The following is a 17726-nucleotide window of genomic DNA, read 5'->3' on the forward strand; positions in this document are numbered from 1 at the left end:
ATGACCGGATCAGGGAACTGACTTGTGCATATATAATGCCACCACCTGTCAGCAATGCCCACTGGCGATTTTATATCTGTCTGCCAGGACTGTCACTATGCAATAAAATTAGTAAACAAAAATGAACAAATATAGAAACATACCACTGGTGTAGAAGCATTTCAGTCTTTGGCCTACACCAACTCTGCTTTTAGGAGTCAGAGCTCCAACCTTGGAGGAAGAGATCTGACCTTGGATCCCCCCTCCTTGCCACCATGGAAACATCTGCATTGCTCATCCCTCTGATGTCAGAGCTCTGACACTGGAGAGTAGGGAAAGGAGGATTGGACTCCAAAGCACTCCTGATCACACCCTCAGCATGAGGGATAATTTACACCAGCCTTGGAGCTGACATAAGAATCTCCTTCCCATTGATTACAATGGAAGGGAAATAGATTTTTTTTAAAGCAACAATGGGAGAAGGCAGGCAAACACTGCTCCTCCCACACTTCTGTCCTGCTGGCAGGAGCCCAGCAGGGCTTTCGGATATATTAGAGGCTCTGACATCAAACCACTCTGAACTGGAAGGTAGGATTGTCTGGAAACAGAGTAACTGCAAAAGTCAGTCATTGCAAAAGTCTGCAGAACTGAACAACTCCATTGTTTTTTCAGAAGTCAAAGAAAGATTATTAGTTTAGCACAACAAAATGTCAATCATTTTCTGTTTGGATATGTTCTGTATCCATGATGTATTTAGTATTCCAGTAATCGGGGTGTTTTGTCTTCCCAATATCTAATTCTCACTTTAGGACCGCCAGTGTATTTCAACCCCTGTGTATATGTTTACCTACCACCATTAGAGATCCAAGATCTCACCTAAACAGGTGACAATGTTGAATTTATGTAAAGTCCTTGCTCTGTTCCTGAACTGAATGACAATGAAAACACATCAAGGGTTGGTTGTCTGCATTGTACACAGTGGGCACAATCCAAAAGTCTGCATGCCCATCTCACTGAAATCAATGGGACGTACTTGAGCACATAGTAAAATGCTTAAATTCTATAGATGCCAATAGAATGTGAGGCATGCCAGGTGGCTCTGCGTGGTTCTACATCATGAGTGACAACAGCAATGAGAAATACTAATTTCAATTAATAAAGAGTTTTACATAATTTTATAAGAATGGAAATGGTAATTTAAAGCCATATGTGTATTGGTAGAAGAATGCAAGCTACAGTCTTTGCGCTTGGGAAGATCTTTCCAACATATATACGAAAGGACTTTAAGTTCTTCTCTTCCATCCTCTTTCCATTGAACAGCACTCGCAAACAAAATTACATGATGAATTTTTCACGACAACATGGGCTCAGGCATTTCTACAACAGAAGACGAAGGTCACTTAGGCGATACCCATGAAGAACAAGACATTTCTTTTCTTTCCCTTCCCAATCTGTGATGTGTCGCTTTCCATTCTTTTCAATCTAGCCCTGCAGTCTGGTTTATCAGGACTTTTTTCTTGATGAATATTTTGAAAGCCTCCATCAAGATAGAGCGTTACACCACTTTTTTCGCACTGTGATCTAATGAGAAGTGACTTATTTTCTCATAAGTAAATGTTTTTAATGTTGATGTGTCTGTGAAAAGTTGTGATCTGTCGTAATACCAGTTACAGTGGCAGTATTGGAAGTAAGCAACTGGCTCTGTTATTAACAGGAAAAACAAGCATATATTACATTTAAGCACAAAAGACTTTTCGTATTTTTGGTCAGGAATGACAATGTTAAGTACAATATTTAACATTCTTTGTCACATAGGTATTTAAATGCACTGTATTTTGGCTCTGTATCATATTTTATATGATTAAGTTATCGTTGGCACTGTATATAACAATCTGCTGCGGATTTGGGGGCTATTTACTTTGATGCTATCCATAAAGTAAACAAATGCCTACTCAAAAGGAAACCGCAGAAATGGTTGAACAAGACATTAACGTCCCTCATTCTTACTCTTTGATGTGCCTGTTGGTTATTGTTGTTTTGTGCACAAGAAAAATGCTCGACATTTAAACCTTTTCTACCAAGCAGCTGTGGATAAACCTTCTCTCCTTCTAAAGAAAAGCTCCTGTTTCCTTGTCCAAGAATAAAACAATTCTCTGTGGATTATTTACTCACAGTAACTGCCATTTGGTCTCTGTAGTAATGAAGTGATTTGTAAAACAGTGAACGTTTATTCGTGTTTATTTGTGGTTTGTTTCTATTGCGGGTCATGGTTGTATCTTCCGACGTTGTACCTACACCAGCAACATAATAATGACCCTACAGCCCTAAACTGTCTATTATCATGAATTTTAAAAAAGTTTCACCCTTCAGTGAACTGAGCTAAAATTCCATGCTTCAATAAAAATGTCTATGAATTATTTATGTGGCCTTTTTTTCACAGCTTATTGGGGCGAGGAAGTGATTAAGAGTTATACATATCTTTACAACCTACAGGTTTCATACCGAAGAAACACTGGAGATCAAGTGGCACAAGAGCCAATGATTATGTCTATCTCTGAGTCAAACTGATTTTTGCTCCCGTATGCCTAACATAAGAATGCATTGCAAAAAGAACTGGTCTGCTCATGTTTCACAAATGGAGTGTTCTCGTTATTATTAGCTACATATTGTGACTGAATACAACTGAGGGCTGCCTCATACGTGACATTTTGCCCCACATAAAGATATCAGGGCCTGTTCAGAAGTTACTTGCCTACCTAGCTGTTCCCAAAGTAAGCATAGCGAGACTGGTAGTGACTGTTTACATACGCAGATCATAAACACTGCACCCAAGAGTTATCCCACTCCAGGAATTTGTATTCTACATATAGTGAGGATGTGCACAAGTCCAGTCCCTACTCCTGCTCTTGTAGTAGTAGGCTGGGGGAAGGGGAAATTATGTTTTGTCTGAATGGTCCCTTTAGTCTAGCAGGGGGAGGGCCAGTAGAAGTGTTACACTGGCAAACTGTTTATTTGGCTTTAAGTACAAGTGCTGAAGTCAAGCTGTGCACATGATGGTGTATGTATTCCCCCCCCCCCCAACTGAAGATAGGCATTTGAAGTGTGGCTAGATTTTCAATGGTCTCGCGCAACTAAGGAGCCAGACAATGATTAATACTACCCATCTTACATGACTTGGCCCTGTAGGTCAGGGGTGCAGAACCGCAGGCCTGGGGGGCAAATCCAGCCCTGCAGGTCAAATCTAGCCCTGCAGGGGTTCCTAGATGGCCCCGCCCCTTCTGGCCCCATCCCCTTTCTCCCAAACACCCATCACTTGGTGGTTTTCCAGCTTTTGTGTAGGTTGTTCTCCATTCTAAATCGCTGAAATGCCTCTCCCAAGGCTTAACTACTGTCAGCAAGAGCTTTGAGCTAAAATACGCTTATATTTATATTACTAGTAATAGTATATAATTACTATTATATACAGTAATAGTTTTCCAGTCCTTTTCTTTGCAACACAATTTTAGATTTCTGGAGAGGTTTGCATTTGGGGATTCTAGTAATCAGCCTTCCCCAACCATGCATCTTTCAGATGTGTTGGATTATGACTCCCAGCATCTGGAGGGCACCAGATTGGGGAAGGCTGCTAGTAATAAAGACACCAGGGAGCCCAAAATACATGGCAGTTGTCACAGGGGACAGCTTCTGGTGAGCCTCATGTGTTCGACTTTCATCCACTTGAACTTGCTAATTTGTAAGAAAGCTCTGCATTCCTGCCAGTTCTTAGAAGATGAGCACAGCTCTTAACATTTCAGTATTGCATTCTCTTGCTTGGGCAGTAAGCATACTCTGCTTGAATTGGCAAAAGCGTGTGCATAATTCCATTTAAAATATTTTGTGGTCACTCGTATTTTCCTCATTATAATGTCATTACACAGGAAACCTGCAAAAGACGAGGATGAGCAATAAACTCAGCCAACCTCCTAGTTATATCTAGCACCCTAGATCTTAAACACATTTATTTGCATGCAAGTCCCATTAATTCTATTTATTTATTGCATTATTCCATTTTTCAGAGAAGTATTGTCTCCCAAAGCAACTCACATCACTGAAAGGGACAGATAGCAGGGCCCTGCCTTCAGGGGCTTTCAAACTAAAATGACAAGACACACAAGGGAAGGGGAGTAGAGGGAAAGGAAAACGAGGGCGGTCAGTTTTTCAAGGCCTGAACAAGGTGGGGAGCTATAAGCAGGCATTTAGGGCGCAATCTTATGCATGTTTAGACAGAAAAAGGGCCTGGAGTTGTAGGCCTTTTTTCTGTCTAAACATGCATAGGATTGCACCCTTAAATGCTTTTTGGGCCAGGCTGAGCTTCCCTTGCTAGTGTTCTTGCATGAATGAGGCTCTTGTACCTTAAGCCAATGGCTGGGGGCAGCCCTTACTTCTGCAGCTCCAGGGCAATTGTCAGTTGGAGCAGAGTGTCCTTCCTGGGAGGGAAGGGAGCTCCCTGTTAACTGCTCCTTCTCTGGCTGACGGACAAGCCAGGTTGATCTCCACCGTGGCTTGATGTCATTCCTGGGACGCAGGGGTGCGACCTCCCTAGGTCCTCCAGCTGATGGCAAAAGGCAGAGTGTGCTTCCCTCCTGCTCTCCAGTCCCAGGGCGGCGGCTTTGGCTTTTTATTAGTATTACCATATTTGGCTTCCCTCCCCTCCTTTAAAAAAAAACAGAATGAAACAAAATCAAACCATAACATTTACCATCCCATTTTGTCCCCAGTCCTACGAGTTTCTATGAAATTGTACACGCTTACATAGGCGTATGAGCCCCATAGGTTATAATGGGGCTTACTCTTGAGTAAACATGAACTGAAGTGCGCAGCTGTGGCCTCCACTGGCGGGAATGACAGTTACAGAGCACTCCAGTGTAGTGTAGTGGTGAGAGTGACAGACTGGGAGCCAGGAGATCCGGGTTCTAGTCCCCACTCAGCCATGGAAGCTCACTGGGTGACTTTGGGCCAGTCACAGACTCTCAGCCCAACCCACCTCACAGGGTTGTTGTTGTGAGGATAAAATGGAGAGGAGGAGGATAATGTAAGCCGCCTTGGGCTCCTTGCAAGAGGAAAAAAGGCGGGATATAAATGCAATCAATCAATCAATAAATAAAATGTCTACTCGGGCGGAAGTCCCACTGAGTTCAGTGGAGCTCCCTCTCAAGCAAGCGGGTTGCAGCCTAAAAGGTTTAAGGCCCCCGCAGCCCGGGAGAACGGCCTGCTTCTTAGCTCAGGCCTGGCCCGAGAAGCCGGAGCAAGGAGGGCAGCCGGCAGCCACGGATTCCGCCAACCAGCCAAACCTCCGGCTCGCGTTCTTCGCAACCTCTGTTTTTCGGATGCAATGCGCAAGAGACCGGAGCCTCGCCGCATGCATGCTGGGGCTTGTAGTGCTGCGCGCTTCCCGAGTCATGGCCCCGAATCGAAGGAGGAACTACCCGCCCCGGCAGCGCCCGCAACGCGGCTCGCACCGCAGGGGACCCGACGCCGCCGCCCGCTTTGCAATGCCCACTTTTGGGCCGCCGGGTTCCGGGAGGAGGGGCCCCGCCGCTGTGGGCGGAGAGTTGCCTCGGGGTACCGTGTCACCGAGCCGAGCCCCTGGTCTTGCCGCGGCTCCAGCTGCCGGGCTTGGTCGCAACGCGGAGGCGGAGAAAGGTGAGCGGCGCGCGGCCCTCCGTCCCCTTTCGCGTGCGAGCCGGAGCCGGAGCCGGAGCCCAGCCAATGGGAGAAGGCGGCGGGTGGGGTCGGCCTCCTCTCCCTCCCTCCCTCGAAATGCTCTCTTGGCGGGGAGTTTGCACGGGGCGCCTTCGCCCCGGCCGAGAGGCGGCTGGGGGCAGCCGGCCAGGCAGCCGCCTTCCCCGCAGAGCGAGGAGATGAACGCATGGGGGGCGCCACCTTCACACGGGTCCCCCCGAGCCCTTGACGGCGGCTCGGCGGAGAGGAATCAGGCGGGCTGACCCCCCCACCCCCCCGCATAGGGGTAAAATGTGGAATCAGGCGGGCTGACCCCCCCGCATAAGGGTAAAATGTGGAATCAGGCGGGCTGACCCCCCCCCCCGCATAGGGGTAAAATGAGGAATCAGGCGGGCTGACCCCCCCACCCCCCCGCATAGGGGTAAAATGAGGAATCAGGCGGGCTGACCCCCCCACCCCCCCCCGCATAGGGGTAAAATGAGGAATCAGGCGGGCTGACCCCCCCACCCCCCCCCACATAGGGGTAAAATGAGGAATCAGGCGGGCTGACCCCCCCCCACCCCCCCCGCATAGGGGTAAAATGAGGAATCAGGCGGGCTGACCCCCCCACCCCCCCGCATAGGGGTAAAATGAGGAATCAGGCGGGCTGACCCCCCCACCCCCCCCCGCATAGGGGTAAAATGAGGAATCAGGCGGGCTGACCCCCCCACCCCCCCGCATAGGGGTAAAATGAGGAATCAGGCGGGCTGACCCCCCCCACCCCCACCCCGCATAGGGGTAAAATGAGGAATCAGGCGGGCTGACCCCCCCCCACCCCCCCCGCATAGGGGTAAAATGAGGAATCAGGCGGGCTGACCCCCCCACCCCCCCCGCATAGGGGTAAAATGAGGAATCAGGCGGGCTGACCCCCCCACCCCCCACCCCGCATAGGGGTAAAATGAGGAATCAGGCGGGCTGACCCCCCCCACCCCCACCCCGCATAGGGGTAAAATGAGGAATCAGGCGGGCTGACCCCCCCCACCCCCCCCCGCATAGGGGTAAAATGAGGAATCAGGCGGGCTGACCCCCCCACCCCCCCCGCATAGGGGTAAAATGAGGAATCAGGCGGGCTGACCCCCCCACCCCCCCCCGCATAGGGGTAAAATGAGGAATCAGGTGGGCTGACCCCCCCCCACCCCCCCCGCATAGGGGTAAAATGAGGAATCAGGCGGGCTGACCCCCCCACCCCCCCGCATAGGGGTAAAATGAGGAATCAGGCGGGCTGACCCCCCCACCCCCCCCCGCATAGGGGTAAAATGAGGAATCAGGCGGGCTGACCCCCCCACCCCCCCGCATAGGGGTAAAATGAGGAATCAGGCGGGCTGACCCCCCCCACCCCCACCCCGCATAGGGGTAAAATGAGGAATCAGGCGGGCTGACCCCCCCCTACCCCCCCCGCATAGGGGTAAAATGAGGAATCAGGCGGGCTGACCCCCCCCCACCCCCCCCGCATAGGGGTAAAATGAGGAATCAGGCGGGCTGACCCCCCCCACCCCCCCCCGCATAGGGGTAAAATGAGGAATCAGGCGGGCTGACCCCCCCCCACCCCCCGCATAGGGGTAAAATGAGGAATCAGGCGGGCTGACCCCCCCCCACCCCCCGCATAGGGGTAAAATGAGGAATCAGGCGGGCTGACCCCCCCACCCCCCCCGCATAGGGGTAAAATGAGGAATCAGGCGGGCTGACCCCCCCACCCCCCCCGCATAGGGGTAAAATGAGGAATCAGGCGGGCTGACCCCCCCACCCCCCCCGCATAGGGGTAAAATGAGGAATCAGGCGGGCTGACCCCCCCACCCCCCCCGCATAGGGGTAAAATGAGGAATCAGGCGGGCTGACCCCCCCACCCCCCCCCCGCATAGGGGTAAAATGAGGAATCAGGCGGGCTGACCCCCCCCACCCCCACCCCGCATAGGGGTAAAATGAGGAATCAGGCGGGCTGACCCCCCCACCCCCCCCGCATAGGGGTAAAATGAGGAATCAGGCGGGCTGACCCCCCCACCCCCCCCGCATAGGGGTAAAATGAGGAATCAGGCGGGCTGACCCCCCCACCCCCCCCACATAGGGGTAAAATGAGGAATCAGGCGGGCTGACCCCCCCACCCCCCACCCCGCATAGGGGTAAAATGAGGAATCAGGCGGGCTGACCCCCCCCACCCCCACCCCGCATAGGGGTAAAATGAGGAATCAGGCGGGCTGACCCCCCCCACCCCCACCCCGCATAGGGGTAAAATGAGGAATCAGACGGGCTGACCCCCCCCTACCCCCCCCGCATAGGGGTAAAATGAGGAATCAGGCGGGCTGACCCCCCCCACCCCCCCCCGCATAGGGGTAAAATGAGGAATCAGGCGGGCTGACCCCCCCCACCCCCCCCCGCATAGGGGTAAAATGAGGAATCAGGCGGGCTGACCCCCCCCACCCCCCCCGCATAGGGGTAAAATGAGGAATCAGGCGGGCTGACCCCCCCCACCCCACCCCGCATAGGGGTAAAATGAGGAATCAGGCGGGCTGACCCCCCCCACCCCACCCCGCATAGGGGTAAAATGAGGAATCAGGCGGGCTGACCCCCCCCCACCCCCCCCGCATAGGGGTAAAATGAGGAATCAGGCGGGCTGACCCCCCCCACCCCCCCCGCATAGGGGTAAAATGAGGAATCAGGCGGGCTGACCCCCCCCACCCCCCCCGCATAGGGGTAAAATGAGGAATCAGGCGGGCTGACCCCCCCCACCCCCCCGCATAGGGGTAAAATGAGGAATCAGGCGGGCTGACCCCCCCCCACCCCCCCGCATAGGGGTAAAATGAGGAATCAGGCGGGCTGACCCCCCCACCCCCCCGCATAGGGGTAAAATGAGGAATCAGGCGGGCTGACCCCCCCACCCCCCCCGCATAGGGGTAAAATGAGGAATCAGGCGGGCTGACCCCCCCACCCCCCCCGCATAGGGGTAAAATGAGGAATCAGGCGGGCTGACCCCCCCCACCCCCCCCGCATAGGGGTAAAATGAGGAATCAGGCGGGCTGACCCCCCCCCACCCCCCCCGCATAGGGGTAAAATGAGGAATCAGGCGGGCTGACCCCCCCACCCCCCCCGCATAGGGGTAAAATGAGGAATCAGGCGGGCTGACCCCCCCCCACCCCCCCGCGTAGGGGTAAAATGAGGAATCAGGCAGGCTGACCCCCCCACCCCCCCCGCATAGGGGTAAAATGAGGAATCAGGCGGGCTGACCCCCCCCACCCCCCCCGCATAGGGGTAAAATGAGGAATCAGGCGGGCTGACCCCCCCCACCCCCCCCGCATAGGGGTAAAATGAGGAATCAGGCGGGCTGACCCCCCCCCACCCCCCCCGCATAGGGGTAAAATGAGGAATCAGGCGGGCTGACCCCCCCCACCCCCCCCGCATAGGGGTAAAATGAGGAATCAGGCGGGCTGACCCCCCCCACCCCCCCCGCATAGGGGTAAAATGAGGAATCAGGCGGGCTGACCCCCCCCACCCCCCCCGCATAGGGGTAAAATGAGGAATCAGGCGGGCTGACCCCCCCCACCCACCCCCGCATAGGGGTAAAATGAGGAATCAGGCGGGCTGACCCCCCCCCACCCACCCCCGCATAGGGGTAAAATGAGGAATCAGGCGGGCTGACCCCCCCCCACCCCCCCCGCATAGGGGTAAAATGAGGAATCAGGCGGGCTGACCCCCCCCACCCCCCCCGCATAGGGGTAAAATGAGGAATCAGGCGGGCTGACCCCCCCACCCCCCCCGCATAGGGGTAAAATGAGGAATCAGGCGGGCTGACCCCCCCCACCCCCCCCGCATAGGGGTAAAATGAGGAATCAGGCGGGCTGACCCCCCCACCCCCCCCGCATAGGGGTAAAATGAGGAATCAGGCGGGCTGACCCCCCCACCCCCCCGCATAGGGGTAAAATGAGGAATCAGGCGGGCTGACCCCCCCCACCCACCCCCGCATAGGGGTAAAATGAGGAATCAGGCGGGCTGACCCCCCCCCCCCGCATAGGGGTAAAATGAGGAATCAGGCGGGCTGACCCCCCCCCACCCCCCCCGCATAGGGGTAAAATGAGGAATCAGGCGGGCTGACCCCCCCACCCCCCCCGCATAGGGGTAAAATGAGGAATCAGGCGGGCTGACCCCCCCCACCCCCCCCGCATAGGGGTAAAATGAGGAATCAGGCGGGCTGACCCCCCCCACCCCCCCCGCATAGGGGTAAAATGAAGAATCAGGCGGGCTGACCCCCCCCACCCCCCCCGCATAGGGGTAAAATGAGGAATCAGGCGGGCTGACCCCCCCACCCCCCCCGCATAGGGGTAAAATGAGGAATCAGGCGGGCTGACCCCCCCACCCCCCCGCATAGGGGTAAAATGAGGAATCAGGCGGGCTGACCCCCCCACCCCCCCGCATAGGGGTAAAATGAGGAATCAGGCGGGCTGACCCCCCCACCCCCCCCGCATAGGGGTAAAATGAGGAATCAGGCGGGCTGACCCCCCCACCCCCCCGCATAGGGGTAAAATGAGGAATCAGGCGGGCTGACCCCCCCACCCCCCACCCCGCATAGGGGTAAAATGAGGAATCAGGCAGGCTGACCCCCCCACCCCCACCCCGCATAGGGGTAAAATGAGGAATCAGGCAGGCTGACCCCCCCACCCCCACCCCGCATAGGGGTAAAATGAGGAATCAGGCAGGCTGACCCCCCCACCCCCACCCCGCATAGGGGTAAAATGAGGAATCAGGCGGGCTGACCCCCCCACCCCACCCCCGCATAGGGGTAAAATGAGGAATCAGGCAGGCTGACCCCCCCACCCCACCCCCGCATAGGGGTAAAATGAGGAATCAGGCAGGCTGACCCCCCCACCCCCCCCCCCGCATAGGGGTAAAATGAGGAATCAGGCAGGCTGACCCCCCCACCCCCCCCCGCATAGGGGTAAAATGAGGAATCAGGCGGGCTGACCCCCCCACCCCCCCCCGCATAGGGGTAAAATGAGGAATCAGGCAGGCTGACCCCCCCACCCCCCCCCCGCATAGGGGTAAAATGAGGAATCAGGCAGGCTGACCCCCCCCACCCCCCCCGCATAGGGGTAAAATGAGGAATCAGGCAGGCTGACCCCCCCACCCCCCCCCGCATAGGGGTAAAATGAGGAATCAGGCAGGCTGACCCCCCCACCCCCCCCCGCATAGGGGTAAAATGAGGAATCAGGCAGGCTGACCCCCCCACCCCCCCGCGTAGGGGTAAAATGAGGAATCAGGCAGGCTGACCCCCCCACCCCACCCCGCATAGGGGTAAAATGAGGAATCAGGCGGGCTGACCCCCCCACCCCCCCCCGCATAGGGGTAAAATGAGGAATCAGGCGGGCTGACCCCCCCACCCCACCCCGCATAGGGGTAAAATGAGGAATCAGGCGGGCTGACCCCCCCACCCACCCCCGCATAGGGGTAAAATGAGGAATCAGGCGGGCTGACCCCCCCACCCCCCCGCGTAGGGGTAAAATGAGGAATCAGGCAGGCTGACCCCCCCACCCCCCCCCGCATAGGGGTAAAATGAGGAATCAGGCGGGCTGACCCCCCCACCCCACCCCGCATAGGGGTAAAATGAGGAATCAGGCGGGCTGACCCCCCCACCCCCCCCCGCATAGGGGTAAAATGAGGAATCAGGCGGGCTGACCCCCCCACCCCCCCGCATAGGGGTAAAATGAGGAATCAGGCGGGCTGACCCCCCCACCCCCCCGCATAGGGGTAAAATGAGGAATCAGGCGGGCTGACCCCCCCACCCCCCCCCGCATAGGGGTAAAATGAGGAATCAAGCGGGCTGACCCCCCCACCCCCCCGCATAGGGGTAAAATGAGGAATCAAGCGGGCTGACCCCCCCACCCCACCCCGCATAGGGGTAAAATGTGGAATCAGGCGGGCTGACCCCCCCACCCCACCCCGCATAGGGGTAAAATGAGGAATCAGGCAGGCTGACCCCCCCACCCCACCCCGCATAGGGGTAAAATGAGGAATCAAGCGGGCTGACCCCCCCACCCCCCCGCATAGGGGTAAAATGAGGAATCAAGCGGGCTGACCCCCCCACCCCCCCGCATAGGGGTAAAATGAGGAATCAAGCGGGCTGACCCCCCCACCCCACCCCGCATAGGGGTAAAATGAGGAATCAAGCGGGCTGACCCCCCCACCCCACCCCGCATAGGGGTAAAATGAGGGAAGCCTCACTGGCTTAATTTCTGTGCGTCAAGCTGCTGTTAAAAGGCACAGAGAAAGGGCCAGTTAAGCGCTAACCCTGACTGAGAGAGAGGGAGAGAGTTCTAGACCCTGGAATTACTGGTCTTACGAAGTGGCCCTTTTTAGATGGCGATGGGTGTTACTTTACTTACTTTAGAATGTAGTAAGCCAGCCCTGATGAATTTGTGCCCTCCAGCCCATTTTTCTCGGTGGGGCCCTGGACTTCTGCCCCCAAAGCCCTACCTACCCTGACGGCACACTGCTCCTGCTTTAGTCATATATTACAATGGGTTCAGTACTTCCATGGCAAAATCTGAAGGGCAAGCTAGGCTGGAAGGAGGCATTTCAATGTCATTTCCTCTGATCTGGAAGCCTTTGCCCTTCTAATGTGTAAGGGTGGTTTCAATTGGTTGGGGGAGTGAGAAATACTCTGCTTATCCCCAGAGGTATTCTCTGTTTCACAAGGGATGAGCCCTAACTTTGAAAAGAAGTTCTGGAGATAAGCTCAGGGTTCCTTCCTGTCATTTAGATCAGTAGCTACCAAACTAGTTTTTGAAAGGGACCCAACAAGAGTAAATTTGTCTCCGATCTCGATCTAGACACACCTCTTGCCCACCAGTTGTAAGAAGCCCCTTTCTTGTATTATTCTGCACTAGTACCCACCAAGAATCCTTTATAAGTCATTTATAACAGGTCTTAACCCACCATTTGGGATCCTTGCCTGATCCCTTCCACTGCTGCAGTTCTTTCAGCCACACCATTTTCCCTTCTGTTTGATCTATTTCATTTTGGTTACTGCCTTGTTCACTTCCTCTTCTAATCCTTCCTCCTGTTGCTTCACTTTTTGCTTAATCATCTTTATCAGAGATATTATTTTTATAATTGGTATTGGTATACAGATGAGGACTGGCTGGCCAGAGTATTCAGTTCCATTGACTTCTGTGAAGAAAAGCAACCTTTGATGGGGTGGGAAGGCCCCACTCCTGAAGCCATCAGTTTTTTAAGCGTTGCTTGTGTATTCAGATCCCATGATCAGCTCCAGCCTATCTGATTGCTTCCTGATTTCTTCTAGTTACCTTTCCGTACTTTCTTTCCCCAGGAATGTTGCTGCTGCTATTTTTCTTCTTTGTTTAATTTTTTTTTTGTTGGAAACTTTTATGTAATGTTCATAAAACCTTTCTTTAAAAGAATGGTGGGGAAGGCAAAGAAAATTAGTATTGTGCTCCTTTGATTGTTGTAGTATGATGAAGTATTTTAAAACATTTAGGGTACAGTCCTATCTGAGTGCCCCTCAGCCTCCAAACTTGAAGGATGATGGGCATCCTATGCATAGCAGGAGGAATGTGGAGGTGATCATTGCCTCCGGACTCCCACCACTCTGCATTTTAGCTAGACGGGCGTTTTTAGTTAAACAGCCATCAGGGAGTAGGAGAGAAGGAGGCTAGGATTGTTCATAAACTGGCCACCCTGGTCTCCTCCCCTCCCTGCTCATAGAACTGCCCCCTTTCCCTCCTCTCTGAGCTCACATTTGTGAGCTTGTAGAAGCAGCTGGTGCAGTTCTCTCCTCACTGGCTGTGAGGGGGAGGGAACGGGGAGCTCCAACTCCTGGATCTGAAGTCGGAGCATTGTCTCCAATCTTGGGTCCAGGAATCCGAACTATCCTATGGCCCTCCAGATGCTGTCTAGGGGCCATAGGATTGCTCTCTTGCAAAAATATGCAGCTCTCTGTGGTGAACTGAGAAATCTGCAAGATATTTCTTAACATTCTGTGTTTTTACTGTGGCTTCTGTCCAAGGTCAAAGCCTATACACATAATACCAAGTTTAACAGTGACTAGATTTGGTCAGGCAAATATGTTTTGAGTGCACAAAAATGAGTAGCCTTGGTTATAAGGTATTAAAGCATGTGCTAATAGCAGGAAAACTGCTGGACAGTTCTCTGCAGCTAATAGCCAATTTATTAGCATTTGCTTACAGCACCCACAGATTCCAGCAAAAAACACTGTTGATGAGCATCCACATGCCTCCAAAAGCATATCCTGGCAAAAAAAACTTGATTTATCACAGAATTGGCCATTCAGGTGTTATAATATTGCTATCAACCATCTTACACATAAAACAACTAAACATTTCCATAGATATTGCAGATACAGATAATTCAGTGGGCAAAGAATGTAGTTTCGTGTAAAGGGTTCTGTTGATAGTAAGATCATTATATGGGGCGTTAGTCATTACATGGCTGCTTTTATAGAGAATGATTGTCATTGTGTTGACCGTTAGCAGCTAACAAGACTATCAAATTTAGTACAAAGCACAGCAGAGACCCTCTGTACAACAATATTTGGACGGTGACATAATCCCAAGGGGGAAGGAGCATGGATACACCTGGACCGGTGCAATGGAATTCCAAAAGCATCAACCTTGGCCTGAAAAAACAGTACCATCCTGTGTCCTGGCCAATTAGGAAAGGGGATGGTTGGATACTCTGGGACAATATTAACTCTGTTATTCTTCAGTTGCCAGTGTGCCTATCAATTGTTCTTGGAGCTGATAAAGAAAATATATATGTAGCTTTCTGAGTGTAGAATGAAATGTTCCTCCAAAGAAGGAAATGTTCCTCCAGTGTTCCTCCTGTGACCTGGCATAGGAAATACTGATCTAAGGGGTATGCATTTTCTTCCCCAACTTGTTATTGGCAAGTGCCTAGATAACCTCCACATGATCCTTTCAGTGAACATACCAAGTATTGACACTACGATGTCAATTTGACTGCAAGCGCCATTTGCTTTATGAACCTGCCAAGCTAAATAGGTTGTTCAGGTTAGCCTTCGAGCCAGCATCAGCATGAAGAACACCCTCAAACAACCTTGGGTGTTCCTGAAATGACAGAAAAATGGATAGAAATTAAATCTTTCACTCTTCTCTCAGAGGGGAGCATACAAGCCGTTTATGCTGAGAACTGGGGCCATGATTTAGCTAAATAAACTGTGGAAAGGCTTAGTGCTTTGCTGTGATTGGCGGATTATTGTAGCATTTAATCATCTCGGCATGTAGGGATCATGTGATACATAAATGGGCATAACTGACCTTTTAAAACTGTTCCTTGCCTAGAACAAACATACAAAGCTGATAGCATACTGGACTCCTGGGGACAAAAACATTTAGTGAAAATAGAACTTTGGAAGTGAACATACGTTGAATTTGGACATGAAATTAAGCATGAAATGGCAGGTCATTGACAGACTACATGTTGATCTTGGACATCGGTTATCTCAAATTTCTCATGATGGATCTGAGTTTATTCTAAAACTCAGTCAAGCAGGATCTGAAGAGGGTCTAAGGTTTCTTCTCAATTATAAAAGCTAAGAGAAGCACTTTGGATTTTCTACCCTTTATTTGCTAATGTATAGTTCATTGTATCACTGTCCCTTTCAAGACTGGGGAAGATGGAGTATAACCATCTCATTAACTGATTTTCCTGACTTGCAGCCCGAGTTTCACTCTAGCATCTGATGAACCAAGTAATTACCTATGAAAATTCATTCTCTTTTAATAAAATACTTGTTTTTTAAAATATCTAGTTCTCCAGATTCACTTTTATGCTGTTACCGCAATCCTCTCTATGTAGTCCAACATCAGTATTATCGGGGATAAATAACTTCATTGGTGTGTCTCTTGGTCATATTGGGTGTCTCCTCTTGGGCGCACATTTCTCGAGATAACACTTATTTTCCAATAGAAAGCAGCCCTCCTGTCTTCACTCCCTACTACAAACTGGGCCAATGTTTAGAGCTTCTGGATATTTGTTTATTAGTATAATTTATTTATTTCCAATGTATTCCACTATTTTTCCAAGGAGCTCAGAGGACCAGTCATAGTCCCCTCTGCCCTCCTTTAATAAAGCCTTTCATCTGTTTCAGTTTGGGGAAATGACTGTATACATAGGGGCACAGCCTGTACTGTAGATGCATGGAGTTTGTCTTTCCTTTCAGCAACTCTCAGTCAACCCTCAAACTATATTGTCTTTTCATTTTTTCAGAGTTTAACAACAAATCACAGTTCAAGGATTTGCCCTAAGAGTGCCTACAAAAGAACTTGTTCCTTATGAGTTGGGATGTACAGATTTTGTTAGATCTGTTCCATCTGTGTTTTGCGAATTTTCAGGCTTCTTTCATTATGTTTGCTGCTCATTGACAGAATCTGATTTTTCTTTTAGGGATGTAAAAGAATTTTGTTCCACTTTTGCTAATGCTCATTAGTGCAAATCCACACAACCACCACCAAAGTAAAAACTCTCAGAAGACTCAGAAAAGCCAGTCCGCTGTAGAATCCAAACTCATTTGAATATGTTGTGGATTTCTCCAACATCCCTAGTGAGGAGTGCATATTATTCTCATCCCTGCTTACAGTTTCCTTTTCAAATCTCCTTATGCCCTGGCAGTCTCCAAACTACATTGTAAATGTGGAGGAGATTAAAAAGCAGTTGTTCTGAGTGCGTGCGTGTGTGTGTGTGTGTATAAAGCTGCTGAAAGAAAAACTGGAAAATTTCCTGTGAATGCCTCCAAATCACAGCCCTGGTCATCATCTTGGGTGGAATTCAGAATTTACAATAAGCACACTGACCTGAAAGCGTTCCACGAGGGACCCATAGTAGTTACACTTCAAAGGTTATATTTTAAAATACCTGGTATTTCCTGCCTGGGAAAATAAGGATTGTAAACTTGGGCCAAATCTCCTGATTAATCAACATGAATATTCCTGGCTGTGTAAACATGCCCTCAGTGGGAGAGGCTGTGTCATGATGTGGCCCAGCTGCAAATCTTCTGTGCTGACAGGAATAGGGCAATCATCAGAGCAGGTGACTTCAGTGAATTAAAGTGAAAAGGAAGTGGCTTTAGGGCAAGAATCTGCAGGAATGGTTTCTGCACTGCTTAGAAATTGCCTGTGGCATTGTAGACCCACAGAAGTTTGGCCTAAACTAAACACAAAATGACTATAGCCAGCCACTCTTCATAGTCCAGAGTAAGATTGTGAAGACGGTCATTCTGGTCTGAAAATGCTATTCTAGAATTGCAAAACCTAATGGCTTCATATTTCAAAATGTTGCTGGGTAACATCCCTAAGCTTAGCTTGGCTTTACTTTACTTGTGTAAAGAAAATAGTATTGCATGTGCAGTGTAAACTTTTTCTCCTTTTGCAGATTAGAAGGCAAATGATCCTTTGTGCATCTGTATTCTGCATTTAATTTGTGTATCTCAGGCCACTTCATGCATTTATTTTTAGGTATATATGTAGCCTTCTGTAATTGTACCCCTAAATATACGATCAGTACCAGCTCCAGGTTTTTGATTTCCCTTGGGCAACACCTCAATGGGCCCCCTCCCTCGGGGGGGGGGGGTCTGCCTTCTCACTGCCATGGTCGCTAGCTGCTCCGCATCTTCTTTCTCATCATTGCTACCGCTTGCTTGCTTGGCAGGCAGGGAGTCAGCGAGCAACCAGGCCGTGGCATCTCCTGCTCCTGCTCCTGCTCCTCACCACCACCATTGTCTGGGCCAGAGTGAAAGGCAGGTGAACAAATGGGTTGAAATGGTGAAGAAGAGGAGCAACTCCAGGAAGCTCTTGTCAGTGGGCCCCTGCTGGGGTGTGGCCTCCGGCAGGTGCCCAGCCATGCCTATCTTTGACATCATCTCTGCGTGTGAGGTATGAATGTGCATTTGGGAACGAGGTAGACCCATTAAAGAGCCAGGCTTCGTTGCAGCTCCCTGTGAAATG

The 17726-nt window shown here is 51.6% G+C and overlaps 2 protein-coding genes across 2 annotated transcripts in view; both read left to right on the forward strand.

The window, feature by feature from the left end:
• The window catches only part of RELN (reelin), a 429656-nt gene extending 427261 nt beyond the window's left edge, over window positions 1-2395 (forward strand). Inside the window, exon 64 of the mRNA XM_084811492.1 lies at window positions 1300-2395. Within this exon, the coding sequence (XP_084667618.1) occupies window positions 1300-1396 (97 nt within the window). The 3' untranslated portion in view covers window positions 1397-2395. The remainder of the gene's footprint in view (window positions 1-1299) is intronic.
• Window positions 2396-5173: 2778 nt separating this feature from the next.
• SLC26A5 (solute carrier family 26 member 5) overlaps window positions 5174-17726 on the forward strand; it is a 50054-nt gene continuing 37501 nt past the window's right edge. Inside the window, exon 1 of the mRNA XM_084811473.1 lies at window positions 5174-5661. Coding sequence (XP_084667599.1) covers window positions 5351-5661 — 311 coding nt within the window. The 5' untranslated portion in view covers window positions 5174-5350. The remainder of the gene's footprint in view (window positions 5662-17726) is intronic.

Source organism: Heloderma suspectum, chromosome 7 (assembly GCF_057233095.1).
Source record: "Heloderma suspectum isolate Gila_16-S chromosome 7, 16-S_ref, whole genome shotgun sequence".
In the NCBI taxonomy this organism is placed as follows: Eukaryota; Metazoa; Chordata; class Lepidosauria; order Squamata; family Helodermatidae; genus Heloderma; species Heloderma suspectum.